Source organism: Vulpes lagopus, chromosome 21, assembly GCF_018345385.1.
Source record: "Vulpes lagopus strain Blue_001 chromosome 21, ASM1834538v1, whole genome shotgun sequence".
Classification (NCBI taxonomy): domain Eukaryota; kingdom Metazoa; phylum Chordata; class Mammalia; order Carnivora; family Canidae; genus Vulpes; species Vulpes lagopus.
In genome coordinates, this window is record NC_054844.1 from 43,966,856 (window position 1) to 43,982,341 (window position 15,486).

General features: G+C 42.1%; 1 protein-coding gene across 2 annotated transcripts; it reads left to right on the forward strand.

Annotated features, from left to right (window-relative positions):
* Window positions 1-4,633: 4,633 nt before the first annotated feature.
* On the forward strand, window positions 4,634-12,972 carry PCBP2 (poly(rC) binding protein 2). 2 transcript variants are annotated; one of them, XM_041736556.1, is made up of 5 exons: window positions 4,634-5,552; window positions 6,788-6,860; window positions 8,357-8,409; window positions 9,483-9,652; window positions 12,287-12,972. In XM_041736556.1, exons 2-5 carry the CDS (start codon window positions 6,812-6,814, stop codon window positions 12,636-12,638), a joined length of 624 nt encoding a protein of 207 aa, XP_041592490.1. In that variant the 5' UTR covers window positions 4,634-5,552; window positions 6,788-6,811; the 3' UTR covers window positions 12,639-12,972. The 2 variants fall into 2 exon arrangements, with proteins under 2 accessions (XP_041592490.1, XP_041592489.1); XM_041736555.1 differs by having other exon boundaries at window positions 4,640-5,552; window positions 8,354-8,409.
* The last annotated feature ends 2,514 nt before the right edge of the window (window positions 12,973-15,486 follow it).

Consider the following 15,486-nt stretch of genomic DNA (forward strand, 5'->3'; position numbering starts at 1 on the left):
AGTATGGCTAGGGAAAGTTTGAAGTTGAGATGAAGATTATTATTGAAGTACCAGTCCTAGATAATTACAATTTGATTCTGTAACAGGAAGAAAAGGATTGTACCATTGATACATACATAAAAATGTGTAGTTTTTTTTTTTTTTTTTAAATAGTTCGCATACGTCTTACATCAGAAAGTTAACCAGAATTTCTGTCAAACATGACCTGTTTGTTTTTTAAGATTTATTTTTTTATTTTAGAGAGCACTGCTGTGCCGGGGTGGGGGGAGAGGGAGAGAGAGCATCCCAAGCAGGCTCCATGCCCAGTATGGAGTTGACATGGGGCTCGATCCTACTACCCTGAAATCCTGACCTGGACCGAGATCAAGAGTTAGATGCCTAGCCGACTGAGCCACTCAGGCACCCCTTGTTTTCATTTTTTTATTTGGTAATTTTCCATGAGACTACATACTTTTTTTTATGTCTAAAAAGATTACAGTTTGATAGGTAATATAGCAAATATTTTCCTTGGCCAAACTCCTAAACATAGCAAGGGGAAAACAGGAAGGTATATTAAGATGTAGCTGTAATCGTGCTCCCTTTTAAACTGGAATTTACATTGAACTATGGAAGCTTTTAATAGTATCTGAGAGTTACTGAATTGGATGTTGGAATGAAATTTGAGTGGCTCCTAAAGGAGTTTTCAGGAGCTTTATTGTACATGCCGTGAGAGCATGGATTTTGGTTTTGTTTGACGTATTCCAAGCAATCTGGAATGGTGCCTGACACATAGAATGGACTTAATATAAATATTTGTTCAATAAGAGAATGAAAAGTAGGTGATACTTTTGGGGATTTTGTTTGATGGCCCATGAAGCTATCATTAGCTGAAAGGAAACTTTAGAAGAGCCTTTTTCTTGAGAGCAGCTTAAATTTAGGCTGTTATTCAGGTTTATTCTTGACTTTCAGAGGCTAATTTATTTATAACTGTGATTAAACAGTCTTATCTGGAATAAGGGAAGAGTGGGAAGGGAGAATAAAAAGGGTAAAATAGGAGATGGGATAAGTATCTCTACTGAATGTTAGACTCTAAAATTGCTACTTGGAATTAGAAGAGTATGAGCTGTTTTTATCTGATTTTTAAAATTTCTTTTTACCCCAAAGAGTACAGGGGCTCAGGTCCAGGTGGCAGGGGATATGCTCCCCAACTCAACTGAGCGGGCCATCACTATTGCTGGCATTCCGCAATCCATCATTGAGTGTGTGAAACAGATCTGCGTGGTCATGTTGGAGGTAAGCCCTCAGGCTCATGCTGAGAATGGGGGGAGGGTGATTCTAGGGAGACAGACTGATCTATATTTAGTAAGACTAGAATTAGGTGAAGCTGTTAGAAGCTTCCAGTGGGGGTGGGGAAGAGGTTCCCTGAGTTCATATTTTCCTCCCCCCAGCTTTGACTTTTCTTGTAGTCTGAGCAAAAATAGAAACTGTTAAGCAGCAGTGATCTTTAGGTTTACAGCAATTCTAGCAGGGTTGGTAGGGGAAGATTTACTACTTGGACTGAGTAGATAAAAGATGTAATTGGGTTCCTGAGAAGCTGGAGTTGCCTTTTGAATTACAATATTTTGACTGTGTGCAACTTTGAGGCATTCTTCAAGTTAATTTCCATGTTTTAAGGCAGGATTATATTCAAGATATTTATATAGGAAAAAATTTTGTCCATACTGGTGTTTTTGAATGATTTATGAGGTCCTGGTAGTATATGCTATTCAGTTAAAACAAGAATAGCAAAATTAAGGGAAAATAAACTTTTTTAGAATTGTTACAGAATTTCCCCCATGGTCCATGAGAAAGGAAAATAGAATCTTCAAGTAGAGTTTAGAAAAATGTTGATCAGGCCTTCAACTACTTCTTGATAGTGTCTATATTATCGTAGGCATAATATTTGGGTACTGTATCTCCTAGTTTTGGCTTCATTTCTTATATAGGCCAAAATGTGAGATCCTAAATTACCAATTACATGAGTAGAAGTTTGTCATGTTCATTAGGTTTATTTGAAAACGTGGAAATAAAAAAAAAAAAAAGAAAGAAAGAAAACGTGGAAATAATGCATACATTACTACAGGGTAATCTGCCTTGATGAGAATTAGTGTGAGCTGTGTAGTTCACGGACCCATCTTACTACTTTAAAGGCAAATAACTGCAGATGGTTTGAGATTAGATCTAGCCAGAGACAACGTTGGTAGGTTGAGGGGATGGAAATTAATGCAGTTTTTAATTTAATTGATCTGTGTGAGCTTAAGCCACACAGCTGAAGCAGCTTTGAAACCTTATCTCTTTTTGTTTTTTTCCCCTCTGACTCTCTCCCAGTCCCCCCCGAAGGGCGTGACCATCCCGTACCGGCCCAAGCCGTCCAGTTCTCCAGTCATCTTTGCAGGTGGTCAGGTAAGAAAGTTCTTTTTGGTGGGCTAGAATGAACAGGATTATATTTGAAATGTCAACTTTGCCAGGAGCACACCAGGCCACCCTGCATGCTTGCTGAAACCTGTACTCTGGCCATAGTTTGACCTGCTTTTAGTTTTATTTTTTTGTACTGGAGAAAGCTATGAATGCCAAGCCCTTAATTTTTAGCAGGCAACGGGAGTTTTGTAGGCACTCTGAAGGGGGAATTTACTTGGTAATTTAAAGTGGGTTGCGTTAGAAGAAAGGATTAAATTACCTTGGTGTCACTATTTCTCTCCCTACCCCCCACCCCATCCATGCTTTTTTATGTGTGGGGTGTTCTTTAGAGGTCTGAATAAAAGTTGCAAAGAACTGGACCTCTGAAGGAGATTCTGGATGGTGGTCTCAAAATTGGGGGATCCTAAACTTGAGTGTCCTACAAACTTCCCCTTCCCCCTCACCTCACCTCCCCTACTCCTACCCCTTCACTCCCGAACTCCAGTGAATTGTTCCCCCAGGCTCTTAACCTCATAAAATGCTGGTTTGAACCCACATGGCAAATTGAAACCAGCCGGGGTAAGGGTTCAGTGTGCAAGAATAGAAGGGGGAGAGCATGTTGGGCTGTGGTGCTGTGACCTTTGGTGTTAAGAGTAAGAACACCAAGGCACCCCCTTGGCCTCTTTCTACTTCACCCACCCAAATTCTTGATCCTTGGCACATGGTTTATTCTGAAGTTAGATTTTTATGACAAGAGCATGGATCAGAACCATGGTAGTTTTATGCTTTGTTGGTTAGTATTTATAAGGAGTAGGTAGGTCAGTTTCTTAAGTGTTGGGGTTTAGGTTGAAATAGTGACCTTCATTTCGGTGGCTACCTAGGCAAGTGCATTGCTCAAAATGCCTTTTCCCAGTGAGGGGCTGGCCTTTTATAAGCACACTTAACTCAGTTCCATCTTGTCTTTGAATTGGGGGAAGCATAAACTTGAAGTCCATCTCATTCACATTCTATTTTGAGTTGGCATAAACTGAACAAGATTTTGGGGACTTAGTTTGTCAAGTGCTTTTGGGAGCTTTCACAAATTAATCATGTTACAGTGTTACCTTGAGACAGTTTAGTGCCTTACTTTGTACAAACCGGATTGGTTAAAGGGTTCTGTCGGTCTGGATAGTCAGGCAGAAAAACAAAGGCCCAGAGTCTGTATAGGAAGGAGGCTTAGCCTTAGGAGTTTATCCTTCTCCCCAGGAACTCCATGTTCCTGTCATCTGGATTCTTCCACTCCCACTTGGGATTATATAGAGTCCCATGCTGTGTAACAGCAATCCTCTCTATAATTTTTCATTTCCCTTTCCTTTCCTTTCCTCCTTTTTCCACCCTCCCCTTCTTACCTCTTTGCTTCCCCACCCCCCCCCCCCCCCTTATTCAGTTGACCACCCTCTAAAGGCTTGCAGCTTCTTTCATGAGTGGCCCTTATTATTCCCATGGGCCTTTTGAAATGGACTGGTTCATGCAACGTCCACAGATGGACCTGTATCTTTTGTTCCTTTGTGACAAAAGTGGGCTCTATGGGGGTTCAAGTTAATCTCACACACAGATCAGGAGCTGGCATCAGCTCTGTTGCCCCACCCCTTCATTCTTACTGAAAACAGCCCAATTGTGCAGTGTGATACCTGCCACAAGGTAACTTTTTTTTTTTTTTTTTTGAATTCACTGATTGCAGCTCGTTTCAAATTGTGTCGTGAGCTCCTTTTTAAAGGAAAAGAAAAAATTAAACGACTTTTTTTGTGTGAATTTCATGCTGGTGACAAGGTGCCGGATTGACAGCCCTGGAGACTGAAATCCTCTATTTATCCACAGGACAGGTACAGCACAGGCAGCGACAGTGCGAGCTTTCCCCACACCACCCCGTCCATGTGCCTCAACCCTGACCTGGAGGGACCACCTCTAGAGGTGAGAGGGGATGTTCAGTCTCCAAGGCTCACTCAATCCTTCCGCCTCAGCCGAGACTGCCAACACGCGGGGGGCCAGTGGCGCTGGTGATTTTTGTGCTGTGGACACCACCTGTCCACGGGGACCTGGACTGACCCCCCCACATCATTTCACACAGGCCGCGTAGCCCACCAGATGGTAACACCAACTCTCTTTTTTTTTTTTTCCTTTTTTTTCCTTTTTTCCTTTTTTCTTTTTTTTTTCTTTTTTTTTTTTTTTTTGTTGTTGTTCAACCCCTCTTCCCCATCTCCCACTCTTCCTATCCCATTTTCACCTTCCCACCCCCACCTGGGTGCACTTTTGGGGGTACTGGCCACTGTGATGTGAAAAGCTTCACATCCTGTTAACCAGCCGCTCCTTCCGTCCCTTCCTATTTCTCCTCCTTGTCCCCCCACCCCATTGCCCTTAAGACCCAGCTCCCTTTTCGGAGGTTATGGTGTGGGGGGAGGAGGGTGTAGTGGGAGCTGCAAGTGCCTTTTATGGTGGGGAGGTGGGAGAAGGTGCAGGGTTTAGAACACAGTGATTTGTTTGATTGATTGATTTTGCATTCCTGTGGTCAGCTCCCTAGTGTTAGGTACTCAGCTAGCATCCAGTGCATTTAAGGTTTTTTTTTTAAGGCAGATGTAGAGAAAAATAAGCCAGGGAAAGGGAAGTGTTTGAAAACATGCCACGTAGGTTTGTGCAGATACAAATCATTCATGTCACCATGACTGGTATATGAGGGTTGGGGTGGTTGAGGGAAGAGACCATTTTCCTCCTGCGCTGACTTGTACATAGGGAGAAAGAAGGGGGTTTGGTCAATTGAGGCATTGCTTAATCCCACTTCCCACCTTTCCTTTAAGAAACAATTGTGTATTTTGCCTTTGATTGCAGGGAATATGGCTCCCCTCATAGGCTTCCTGGAATAAAGCATCATATTTAGGTTTCAAAGAAGGCCAACTCAGGTCTGACTGTTTGTGAGATACCATCTACTGCCTCAATCTCTGGCCTCCCCCATCTCTAGTTCAACTCTGGCTTCCTGGCTAGTTGAAATCTGTCTCCCCTTCTCCCGCTGGGTGGCTGTCCGTGATTGGTTTTTAATAGGAACTGTTTTCCTCCTTTTGTAGGCCTATACCATTCAAGGACAGTATGCCATTCCACAGCCAGATGTAAGTTTTGTTTTCACTTCTTGTTTTGAAAAGCTCCCTCTCCCATCCAAAATTATTTCACTCTTTCTTCTACATAGGCAGAAGTGAGTTGGGTCTTAAAAATTTGCAGTACTATTTTCCTCACAAGGTGAACCCCATATTTTGGCCCCTAAATAATCTTTAATCAGGGTCATAGTAGCACCTTGTTTGCCATTTGACATAATCATTGGAAATTTGAAGTCGGCAGATTATTAGATTCTGCTTTACCCTATGTTCCACATTATTCTGTCTAAAAAAGAAATGTTCCATGGTATGTTGTCATTTGTTATTCCAGGGCACAGTTTAAATTGACAGTGGACTGACTGTGCATCTCTTCATGGTGTCCTTTCCATGGGGGAGGAGTGGGAGGTTGGGTTTGTCTTTGGGTACTCCTCAATTTAAAAAGCATCTGGATGGGTGGGAAAGGGGCTTATTTTGCACAGGGAGGGATAAGCTGAATATTTTGGGGGTTCAGCTCAATAAAACCTTTCTTGCCACTAAACACTTATGTTAAAAGTGTTGGTATTCAGACTTCGTGTAAGGGCTTTTTTCTCTGCGCTTTGCTCTGTCGTTACTAATCCTTTCAGGTGCTGAGCATTAGACTTGGGAAGTTGGGTTTGGTTCTTGGTTAGTGTTTGGCTCAGGAGGGGGAAGTAGCCTTGAGGGATTGTTTGATGACAGCCAGGGTAGTTAATATAGGCGAAGAACAATAGCTGTAGAAATCCTTTGGAAGGGGGTGGGGCTGAGCCCAGTTTGGTTGCATCTTAATCTCAACCCCTTGCAGTCTCCCTGCCCCCTCATCTCCTTCCCTCCTCCCAGTACTGACAGAACCCTGCATGGTGTGTTTCCCTAGCACCACTGCACAGTTTGTTTACCTAGCCTGTCTGTGCTTGTCCCTGGGGCAACTGTTGCAATGGCTGCAAACACCTTCATTAAGTAGCCCACAAGGGGATGGTTGTTGGGCGGGTGCTGCTGCTTTTCTTTTCACACACCCAAAATGCATTCATTCTCCGGGAGCCCTCTGTATTTTCTGACCTCACCTTCATATTCTGCCCATGCCCAGGATTGTGGGATAAGTCCCATCATTACCCTGTGTCACAGTTTGAGTAGTAGGGTCAACCTGGGGGATCAGGAGCTCTGCATTTTCAATTTGAATGTGCTTGAGCCCTGGCTCTGTTACTCTTCTAATGCCAACCTCTCCTGTTTCCTCCCTGCAGTTGACCAAGCTGCACCAGTTGGCAATGCAACAGTCTCATTTTCCCATGACGCATGGCAACACCGGATTCAGTGGTATGGATACCTCAGTGTTTATTTCTGTAAGGTGTAGTGCAAGACAGAGGCCAGCCCCAAGGTCTCAGTTTGACATCTTTTTAAAACATACTTCATTACCCAGCATCCTGCTGGTTTAAACTTGCCTGTCTTCTATCGCTAAACCGAAGGAGGTAATGTGTTTGTTAACTTGGTTTTCATTTGGGGTGAGTTATTCTTAAAAAAATAAAAAATAAAAAATAAAAAAAAATAAGGCCCTGGAAGGTTTGGGGTGAGGTCTGGGGATGCTTGTCAGGCAAAGGGTAGGCTGGTATTTCTTCTAACCCATCCTCACTGCTGCCCCTTTGATCTGATTGGCACCCCATTTCTCTCCACCAGCTATTCACAGATCTGGGTAGAGAATCCATTTGTGCCAAATTGTGTAGTGGTTTTTGGTTTTGTTTTGTTTTGATTTTGGGGATTTTTTTTCTGTATAAGGAATAACTTGTCCGATAGGGTTAGGATGAGACCACCAAACTCATTTTCACTTGTATCTTAACAGGCATTGAATCCAGCTCTCCAGAGGTGAAAGGCTATTGGGGTAATGATTAAAAAAAAAAATCTGTAGTATTCTACTGTTATATTAATAAACTGGTGGGAGTCTTGTTTCACTGCCCATGACATACCAGCAAGATGCACATGGCAGAAAGGAGCTGAGAGAGCAAAGGGGTGGGCCTGGTGCCCCTGAGGGTCCCTTGATGGATCTGGCCAACCCCCTTCTAAAAATGTTGAGTTTAGCAGCCACAGCTGAGAGCAGGACTAGCTTTGAGAATTAGCCAGCCGGCCTGGTCCTGTCCAGGTGTCAATATTATTGATGGGTATGGGTGTTTGCTGATGGGATTTTTTTTCTTTTTCTTTGGAAAACAAAATAAAAACCAGAACAAATTACTGAGCAATTGAGGAGAAGACAGGGAATAAATCTGGAGAAATGAACTTCCCTCACCTGGCTGCCATTTCATTCTCTTTGACCTTCAAGTGTAGGTTAGGATTGGGGGAGGTGTTAATCTGATACAGGTATATTTAAAGCAACTCTGCATGTCTGCCAAAAGTCCATGGTACCCAGTAACAGGCATGATATTGGCACTGGTGCTAGTGAGCATCAGGTGAGATAAAATTGGAACACAACAGCAGCAGGAAATCCTAAGCAGTAAAGGGGAGCAGTGCAGAAGGACTTGGTTAGATTTTGGTCCTACCACATTCCCTTGCCCCTTGCTTCCATCCCCTTACACCCTAATAGGCTGGGCTTTGCAGGAAATGGCATGAAATCAGCTCTTCTGAGTTTACAGAGGAACCTTTCCAGCATTATTTCTGTACCCCTTTCCCCCTCTTTCCTCCTTGGAGGCTTCCAAGTTAGTGATGAATCCCAACAGCCAATGCTGGGTTTCCAGTTTGTTTCCTTCTGTTAGGTTAATGTGCAAATCAGTGGGGGTTTGTTTGCTATGCATTGAACTTCCTTGCTCTCTTCTGTCTTTTAGCAGGTTTGGATGCATCTGCTCAGACTACTTCTCATGAACTCACCATTCCAAACGATGTGAGTATAGTTATTAGGGTTGCATGGGATAAAAATAAAGAGTAAATGTCATGCATTCTTAAGGCCTAGAGAAAGAAATGGGGTTTTTTAGATCCCAAAAAGTATGTAGAATCATGAATAAAAATTGGAGAAAATAGGTGAAACTAATGATGCCATGAGTCAGACCCATTTTGTCTCAGCAGATAAAATTCTCATTGGCCTTTGTTTCTTGGATGATCTGAAGGCTTCTCCTTAAAGCATCAGTTGTTGAATGTTCTGTCCAACATGGTAGTCACTAAAACGACAGGTGGCTATATTTAAATTGTGAAAATAATAAAAAAATAAACTCAATTGCTCAATCTCACTAGTGACACTAAAGATTTTCAATAATCACCTGTTACTAGTGTTTGCAGTATTGGACAGTATGAATATACTGAGACCAATTTTTACTTTTTCTGAAGGCAAAAGCATTGTAAATTAGCCAGAATTTTTAAATTTTATTTATTTATTTGACAGAGCACAAGCAGGGGGTAGTGGCAGGGAAAGGAAGAAGCAGGCTTCCACTGTGGAGCAGGGAACCTGATTCGAGACTTGATCCCAGGACCTTGGGATCATGACCTGAGCCCAAGGCAGATGCTTAATCGACTGAGCCCCCCAGGCGCCCAAATTAGCCAAAATTTTTATCTATCTATATATTTTCTTTATATTAAAATAGTAATTGTAGCAGGATGGTTTTAGGCAATTTTGTTGCCCAAAACCGGAGCCTACCCAGGAGAAACTGGTTTGTTAGCATGTTGCCTGTGTTTTGTTTTTGGATTAGTACTTTGAGGAAATGAGCCTGATGCTCCTTAGGGTCAGTCAGCTGTGAGTTGACTGACCTGTAGTAGTCAGACAATTTGGCAATAGTGGAGATAGAATCTAGAGCTCGTTTTTAAATCAGTAGTATGTGAGTAGGGTGTGTAGGATGCAGATAATAGTTTCCATTGCCATTATTGTGGACCCAAGATACAGAAGGCTGAAGGGGTGGGATGGAATTTTTGGACCTAGCCGTGCAACTCTTGATTTGGTGTGCCTTGTTGTTTTTCTTCCTTAAGTTGATTGGCTGCATAATCGGGCGTCAAGGCGCCAAAATCAATGAGATCCGTCAGATGTCTGGGGCGCAGATCAAAATTGCGAACCCAGTGGAAGGATCTACTGATAGGCAGGTTACCATCACTGGATCTGCTGCCAGCATTAGCCTGGCTCAATATCTAATCAATGTCAGGTAAGGGTTTCCTCCCTACCTTCTTTTGTTTATTGTTGGCAACACAAGTAATGTGTGTGTTGGGGAAAGCTACAGTGTATTATTGAATGTGGGAATATTGGGGGGATGAGAGTGGGGGTGGGTGGAGATGGCAATAAAGTTTAAGTCTAGCCCTACTTTGATCCCTTCTTAGTGTAGCAAGCAGAAAACGTAACAAGATTGTAATAAATTTGCATGTGGGAGGGGATTAGAATGCTTTCATTTGACTTTGATGGTTTTAGGCATGGAAGGAGTGGAGCATGTCTTCACTAGTAGGATAGTGCTCTGACTGGAGCACCCATACTGACTTAGAAGCAGATGTGGGTCTCTTGATGTACATATTATAGACCAGTATTTCTTTCACTGATGGGGTTTAGTCTCCAAAGCACCCTAATTAAAGTAAGAATAATGAAGTATATATGATGGCAAGACAGTTTCTTGGAAGCAGCCATTATCATTTATTCTGAAAACATCCATTATTTTCAAGTTACAAATGTGTTCCATTGTTCAGAGCTTGTGGGAAAGGGGAGGCACAGGTTTTGGACTGTTTCAGAAATGCCTAGCCTGTTTTCTTTCTTTTTTTGCCACCATCTCATACCTTAATGGCATCTTGAGGTTTTATCTTCCTCACCCAAACCTAGCTGATGTTACTGCACATGACAGCCATAGGACAGTGGGCATCCTACAAGGCATTTATATTTCTTGCTTTCTCAGCACATGTGCCTCAGTCATGTTCTGAATTGCTTACTAACATGCTAAACCAGGGTTAGCGGTGCATTTCCCAAGGGGCTTAGCCATCCTTCTCATGTAGATTTTTGTCTAGTTGTCACTTCTGTCATAACTATTGAGTCTTTGCTGTGTATAAATGGTGTTCAGAGTTCCTGAATCTAGTGCCAGGGGAAGGAATTCATAAGTATGAAGTCTATTTTATTCTACTTATACTGACCTTGTATTTATTCCTTTGTCTTTTATCTCATAATTAAGAATTTATCAATTCCCCAGTGATGTTGACTTTTGCCTTAAGGCTTTTAATGTCTTGAAGTATTACTAGCATTTGTGGAGAAAAGACTTTTCTGTGTCTAGATCTGCTTCTGCTACCAAGCACATCAGATTGTTCATGTTCAGTGGGAAATGGTAGTAAGCTTTGCACAGAGGCTGTTTTCAAAGGTTTGACTTTTTGTTTCTAATTGGGGGTATGGGGAGGGCTGGTCTTGAGTGGTGAGATTCATGTTCTTGGAAGCTGGGGTTTTCTTCTTCTTGGGTAGGCTTGCCCTAAATATTGTTAGGTAGCACTTAAATGAAAGTGACTTGTTTGACCTTAGGTGAGTGTCAACATTGTAAGGAAGCGGAACATCTCCTCCTGACTTTCCTGATTCAGTTGCTCTTTTCAGGACCATCCTTATAAGATGGCTGGCCATTTAGGGGTCATCCTGTTTAATGAAACTGTCCAAACTATGGATTTGGGTCAAAACTTTGTAAAGCTTCATTTAACACCAAAGCAAAGATTGTATATGCGCAAAGCTTATTCTGCACTTTCCTATATTGACCCAGTTCGAATGCAAAAGCCAATTGGTTTTATTATTTGCAGGCAAGAAAGATTTCTCTGCTTTCAGTAATGGGTTCTGAGCATCTCTGCTCTTAACTGTCAGTCTGAGTCCTTTCTTTAGCCCCTGCTTTATGAGTTGTAACAGTTTCTGGACTTAGGTAAACAAAATGGAATCTTAGGGAGGATCCCTGCCCTTGAAGAGTTCATCTTATAGGATTAGGTTGTCCAGAGAGTCTTTGACAAATACTGTAGTTCTGGCTTTGTGGGAGCTGCTGGTCATTACAGTTATTTGGACTTTATTTTAAAAGTCGAGGCAGTATTTTTACACTTTAAATGAATTTTTCAGGAGGGCTTGAGTATCTTTCAGTTTTGTAAGGTCTGTATTAGAACCATGTTCAGTTAAAAACAAAGGGCTTTTTTTTCTCAGCCCCATCTTCTTACCATAAATGAAACTTTCCTACTTGTTATCTACACTTTTGTTCTCAGCATTATTCTTTGAAAATGCTACATTCTTTGAAGTTTTGAAATTAGTGGCCTAATTTGGTTTCTTTTCTTTTTACCATCCTGATATATTGGCTAGTTTACTGCAGAAGATGGAAGCACACTTCAGTATTAGGGTGGGAAGTGTCTAATTCTATAGAATAACATTCTGCACTTTCAAAAGTGATTGGTGGGTGTGAGACCTTTGTTCCTCATTTGGAGATTACTAAGAATACTCATTCATTTTCTACTTTGAAATCATTTCCTTCTGACTTTTGGATTGGATCCACGTGTCCGATACATGGAAGTGTGCTCCGTGTGATTCCTTTTCTTAGTCTGTCAGCTTTTTCTTCACCATAGCAGTTTTAAATAGCATTGTGGAATGGGATTTGGCAAAGTATACATTTTGTAGAGGGTGGGCCACAGACTGAAAGAGGGGCAGCTTATCACAATGTGGTATTAGGTCTTCCTAATTTGCAACCAGAGGCACTTAACAGATAACAAGCGGTTTTTGTCCTGTACTTTTTCCCTTTTGTGGTCTTCCCTTCCACCCACCCTTTTTTTTTTGTTCCTTTTTTCCTCTGTTACAGTTTAGAAAACGCTAAACCCTCCTCCCAGGCAGCCTCCGTCACGATCCCTGATCACCTCAGCATCAACCTCTCTCAACCCTCCACCCCTTCTTCTTCTTCTTCCTCCTCCACCACCACCCCCTCGCTCGCCACAGCGGGGACCTCCGACGCACCCTCCAGCCTCCCCAACCCTCTTCCGACCGCCCCTTGTGTCTCCAGTCTGCTTGGCATGAAACCCATCCCTCTCCTGGCTCTAAATGTTGTGTCTGCTGCTAAGGGTACCGGGGCTTCAGCTACTACCACCACCACCTCTGCCGTGCCATGTGTAACTAACAAACTGAAAGGCGAGAAACAGAGATTCTCCCCCTACTGATTGAATATCTTGAGGCACCCCTCAAGTATTTCTTGGTTCATTTTGTTTTTCTTTGTTAACATTGGTGAGAACCAAACAATTGTGAGCTTGTGACCGTTTCCTTTTTACTATTTTGGGGTATAACGGGTGGGGGTGGGGGCAATGGTAACCTGGGGTTAGGGTTAGGCCATTTCATCTGAGTGCCTGTTTCAGAGTCTGACTTGTTGAATTCTCTATCTAGAGCCACAGTTCTTGCTCTTCTTTTTGATTCTGTTACTTTTTTGTAGCTTTATTCTGCATTGCAATATAACAATGTGTTAGGCTCTGTGTTAATGAATAAAAGCTTCTCCGTTAACCTTTTTTTTTAAAAAATTATTTAATGGTTAAGTTCTCAGCAGGCCTTCTTGGCCGGATTTGTGTTTCTAGCTGTAATAAAGTTGCCACAGTAAGAACTTTAGTTGACTGTGTGCTGTGAAGGGTAAAGGGGTGGGAGCTTGTGACCTGTGGCTACTCAACTAGGAAGTCCATAAAACTGACTCGGTGCCTGTTTGTGTCCCTAATTCAGCAATAGTCCTTTGTCATTACCCACAAAAGGAGATAGGCCTTATAGCAGGTTACCTCTTGAGGGGTCTTCTTTAATTGGCATTAAGATGCTTCAGTGAAGACCAGTTTCTCTGACTTCTCAGATCCCTTACCCTGCCAATGGCAGCAGGTCACAAGGGTATCCATCCCAGGATTGTTTCCTCTGGCGAGTGGTTACTCTGAGGATCTTTTACAGAGCATACATACAAAGAAGTTACTTCTTTACCTAGAATGGGATGCAAGTTGAAAAACATCTAATAAAGTTTGCTGGCTTTTGTCTGCATTTCTCTGAATGAGAAGTACCCTTTTACTGTGACACTGGGGTTAGTCTTGAACAACCAACCTGTAACATCACCCAAAATTTGACAGGATTCTCCAGTAATCCTAAACCTACCCTGATTAATCAACTAAGTCCCTTTACCTTTCCTTCCATTACCCTGCCCACCCTTCTGTCTCCCTCCCACCAACCCTGTCAGGAGAGAATTATAAACTTAGATTTAGAAGGAACTTCTAAGATCAACTGTAACTCACCAGTCAACTCATTTATTGGATTAAAAAAAAAAAAGGCCTTGGAGAATTTCAATTCACAGTTCACGAGTGACTAGTCAGCCCTGACCACTTGTGCTTTACTTTTACTCAAGTATACTTTATCTCCCTGAAGCCTGGTTTTTCTTATCCCAAGACCTCTCTTTCCACAAAAGACTAGAAATGCTATAGGTATGATGGCAGAAGGCTACAGATTTTTTTCTGGTGATCATTTCCCACATCTCATTTGGTTTATAGTATTAAACCAAACCTAATTGCTCGTAAGTATTGCCATATATAATCTCATGCCCTTGTGGCTCCTCAGTCCCAGATTGGGCCTAGGAACTGGCGTTACATGTCCCAAGTGTACAGGAAGGACTAGAGGAGTAACCTATTCATTGTCCGGAGAGTTTTCCCTTGCTAGTTGCTGGTTGCTCCTTTACCATGTGGTCCAGCTCTCTCTCAATAAGCTCTCTCTAAATAGGAGTCCCTTGCCACCACCACCCCCCCAACCAGGTTTTTATTTTATCTAGTTCTTGATTTGAAGGCCTCTTTACCTAAGGAGTACTCCCTAATGGTGGAGGGGTTGCGGGCATGGAAGCAGAATCTTAAGATGCTAACTGCCACTGCCACCTCCAGAGGTGCTTGGTGTTAAGTTAAAAAATTTTTTCAGCTCCCCCATGTTGGTTCTTCTATCATAGAGTCCTTAGCATAGCATGATATTTTGGTTGGATTTTTGCTTCTTGCCCCTTTCCACATCCTGCCTCAGTCACTGCTTAGGCCGTGTAGAAGTTCTGGATTGCCCTTTTTTGATACCAGAGTACCATCACTTTATTGGATGAACTTAATTTATTTGGGGCCTAGATCTAAACTGTTTCCAGCAGCTCTTTTCCTGAACCTCCACTCCCCACTAAACTCTTGGGTTCAATGCTTTACTGTTTATGTTGCTCTAAGTCATCCTATTCTAGTGTTGGCAAGAATCTGTCCCCCATAAAAGAACTAACCTCCTTTATGCTGATGAGGTTAGAAACACTATTTCAGACGTAAATACGGTTCGTAATTGAAGGACCTATTTCCTGGTTGGTTCTTGGGTGTTTTGTCGTGTCCGTCTTTCCCATACCTCCCCCCTTTGGCTTTGCATTGTTGTGGAAGGCCTAGAGATGGCAAAGAACATTCATTTTCTCTTGACTAGATACCACAGATAGGTTCTACCAATCAGGCAAAAATCCTCATGAAATTTATGAATTGAAACGGAGTCTTACATCTTACACACTTCGTTCTATTCAAAGCAGGAGCTAAAAAACTTGATGGGTATGTGATAATCAGCAAGGCAGGCTATAAACGCCTAAATACTTTTCTTTCAGAGCTCAAAATTGGGTTCCAGGACCTCAAATGATATATTTGAGACAGAAAGGCATTGTAGCTGGCTGGGTATGTTTGGATGTAGAGACCAAAGGTTTCGGAGCTTTTGGAGTGAACCAGGGAATTTTTGAAACATGTTGGCTTCTGCTTTTTAAGTTCTGAAGAGTATAGGTTGGGTATAATTCTTGACTATACTTGCTATTCCTTTTTTCTTTTAACATTCCTTAGTGGTTAAAACTATATAAATTATCTGATAGGAATAGCTTTTACAATGCTAGAGAAACCCAGGACTGAAGCCTTTTTTGATCTGTCTCAACATTAGCCTCACGAGGCTACTTTCATTTTTTTTTTTTTTAATTTTTTATTTATGATAGTCATACAGAGAGAGAGAGGCAGAGAC

Coding starts and splice junctions, on each gene's coding strand:
- PCBP2 (XM_041736555.1), top strand. CDS start 6,812: ATGCAACAGTCTCATTTTCCCATGACGCATGGCAACACCGGATTCAGT. Junction 6,861..8,353: donor TGGCAACACCGGATTCAGTG/GTATGGATACCT, acceptor TCTGTCTTTTAG/CAGGTTTGGATGCATCTGCT. Junction 9,653..12,286: donor CAATATCTAATCAATGTCAG/GTAAGGGTTTCC, acceptor CCTCTGTTACAG/TTTAGAAAACGCTAAACCCT.